This window comes from Solanum tuberosum, unplaced genomic scaffold, assembly GCF_000226075.1.
Source record: "Solanum tuberosum cultivar DM 1-3 516 R44 unplaced genomic scaffold, SolTub_3.0 scf00705, whole genome shotgun sequence".
Taxonomy (NCBI): Eukaryota; Viridiplantae; Streptophyta; class Magnoliopsida; order Solanales; family Solanaceae; genus Solanum; species Solanum tuberosum.
The window spans coordinates 28543-31601 of NW_006239649.1; the positions used below are offsets into that span (position 1 = coordinate 28543).

The following is a 3059-nucleotide window of genomic DNA, read 5'->3' on the forward strand; positions in this document are numbered from 1 at the left end:
AGTAGTGGAGATGGATAAGGTGGTGGAGGTGGAGATGGCGATGGAGGAGGCCGGGACCTAACTGGAAGTGGTGGAGAAGGCGATGGAGGAGGTGGGGACCTAACTGGAGGTGGTGGAGATGGAGAAGGTGGTGGAGGTGGAGATGGTGATGAAGGAGGTGGGGAGTTTATTAGAGGTGGTGGAGGAGTACAATTAGGTGGTGGAGGTGGAGTTCGAATCCAGGGAAATGGTATTGGAAAAGGGAATAAAGATGGTGGGAGAGGATGTTTATTATTGCAAGGCAGTGGTGGAGGTGGGGATGGTGATGGAAGAGGTGGAGGGGATGGAGAAAGTAGTGGAGGTGGAGACTTAACTAGAGGTGGTGGTGGAGGAGATGGTGATGAAGGAGGTGGTGGAGGTGGAGATGGCGATGGGGGAGGTGGGCAATTAACTGGAGATGGTGGAGATGGAGAAGGTGGTGGAGGTGGAGATGGCGATGGGGGAAGTGGGCAATTAACTGGAGGTGGTGGAGATGGAGATGGTCCTGTGGTAGGTGCAATCAATGGTGGTGATGGCAACGGAGATAGAGATGGAGATGGTCCATCGGTAGGTGCAATCAATGGTGGGGATGGCAATGGGGATGGAGATGGTCCACCGGTAGGTGCAATCAATGGTGGGGATGGCAAAGGAGATAAAGATGGTCCATCAGTAGGTTCAATCAATGGTGGTGATGGGAACAGAGATGGAGATGGAGATGGTCCTTTGGTAGGTGAAATCAATGGTGGGGATGGCAAAGGAGATAAAGATGGTCCATCAGTAGGTTCAATCAATGGTGGGGATGGCAATGGGGATGGAGATGGTCCACCGGTAGGTGCAATCAATGGTGGGGATGGCAAAGGAGATAAAGATGGTCCATCAGTAGGTTCAATCAATGGTGGTGATGGCAATGGAGATGGAGATGGTCCATCGGTAGGTGAAATCAATGGTGGTGATGGCAACGGAGATGGAGATGGTGATGGTCCATCGGTAGGTGCAATCAATGGTGGTGATGGCAACGGAGATAGAGATGGAGATGGTCCATCGGTAGGTGCAATCAATGGTGGTGATGGCAACGGAGATGGAGATGGTCCATCGGTAGGTGCAATCAATGGTGGTGATGGGAACAGAGATGGAGATGGAGATGGTCCATCGATAGGTTCAATCAATGGTGGTGATGGAAACAGAGATGGAGATGGAGATGGTCCATCGGTAGGTGCAATCAATGGTGGTGATGGCAACAGAGATGGAGATGGAGATGGTTCATCGACAAGTGTAGTCAATGGGGGTGTTGGCAATGGAGATGGAGATGGAGATGGGGATGGAAGTGGTGGTGGAGGAGGAGGAGGAGAATGGATTGGTGTGGGTGGTGGATTATGGTAATAAGGTGGCGGTGGAGATGGTGAAGGTAGTGGTGGAGGATTATGGTAATAAGGTGGTGGTGGAGGATTATGGTAATAAGGTGGCGGTGGAGATGGAGAAGGCGGTGGTGGAGATTCGTAATGATATGTTGGAGGAGGAGAAAGGATTGGTGGTGGTGGTGGATGATGGTAATAATTTGGCGGGGGAGGTGGAGATTTGTAATAATGTGGAGGAGGTGGTGATGGAGGTGGAGGTGATTTATAATAGTGATGACGTCGCGGAGGCGGTGGTGGAGGTGATTTATAATGGTGATGACGTCGTGGAGGAGGTGATTTATAATTGTAACGACGTCGTGGAGGAGACGGTGGAGGCGATTTATAGTAGTAACGACGTCGTGGAGGAGGAGGCGGGGGCGATTTATAATAGTAACGACGTCGTGGAGGAGGTGGTGGAGGCGATCGTGGCCTATAACGGTATGACAAAGATGATGAATCATCAATGTGAGGCTTATAATCAGCTGCTACACTAATGACTATCAAGCAAAAGGCAAAAGCATAAACAAGAAGGGGCCATTGCCTCAACTTTGATGGTGTTCCCATATTGGAACTAAATTAGTTTGTTGTTCTTGCAACATTGGTGGAATAATTAGCTCTTTATATAGCAAGAGACCCAAACAATTGATAAAGACAAGTTTATTTTTTTTGTAAAGAAAAAACAAAACTGGCTCAAAACATTTAGAAAAACAAGTACAAACTGGCCAAATGATCTTTGAAAAAAACAAACTAAGCATATAGAATCTCATCTTAATTATTATGAAATAGATTCCTACTAAACTATGGGTTTAGTTCATGGTAGACCATGAATTAGTCAAGATCATGTATCATTGTTTTGTATTTGCATTTTACATATGTATTTGCATTTTACATATGAATTTGTTTTTTTCAAAATATAAGTTATACCTCCAAATTCTTGAAAATCTTTTGACTTTAGGTTATCATTTGTAAATTGGATTTCTTCGTCATACATGAGAATTTTTTCGTCAAGAGAAAAAGTAGAGGAAACCAACCAAACAAATGATTGCAACTAACTCGTTGCTATTTTTATTTTATTTAGTGTATGCCATCTTGAATTTGTTTTTTTCTGTCCGATGTTCGATATGTGTCCAAAACTTGAACTCGAGATCTTTGATTAAGGGAGGAGCAGCCCTATCCATTGCACCACATTTTGAATCGGTTCTTGTCTATACACTATTATTCTAAAATCTATCCAAAACACGATGTTTAAACTTTATTTTTCAATTCGAAAATGACATTAGAAATAAGGAAAAACTACCTAATTACACAAATATTGTAACCATGCATAAGTATGAATCCACTGTATAATTTGAAAAAATTACATATTGTCTCTCACTCACTAATTTTATAATTTGGTACTAGATTGATACACCATTCTTTCATATTTTAAGTCAAATACATGTATCAAAGACACTAGATGTATTTTGAAATACTAAGAGCTGAGCGAGAGAATCAACATATATCTTTTGATACTAGATACATTCCGAAATACAAATATATAGGGATAAAGGTGAGCGAGAGAGTAAGTGTTTATCCTAGATACATGTGAATCACGATTAGATATGGTATATCTAGAACAAATTACACTTAATTTGATCTGCATGTATC

The 3059-nt window shown here is 43.1% G+C and overlaps 1 protein-coding gene across 1 annotated transcript in view; it reads left to right on the forward strand.

The window, feature by feature from the left end:
• Positions 1-1398, forward strand: part of LOC102600804 (glycine-rich cell wall structural protein 1-like) — a gene marked incomplete at its 5' end in the record, with an annotated part of 2662 nt that extends 1264 nt beyond the window's left edge. Inside the window, one exon of the mRNA XM_015305287.1 lies at positions 110-1398. Coding sequence (XP_015160773.1) covers positions 110-1398 — 1289 coding nt within the window. The remainder of the gene's footprint in view (positions 1-109) is intronic.
• Between the last annotated feature and the right edge of the window lie 1661 nt (positions 1399-3059).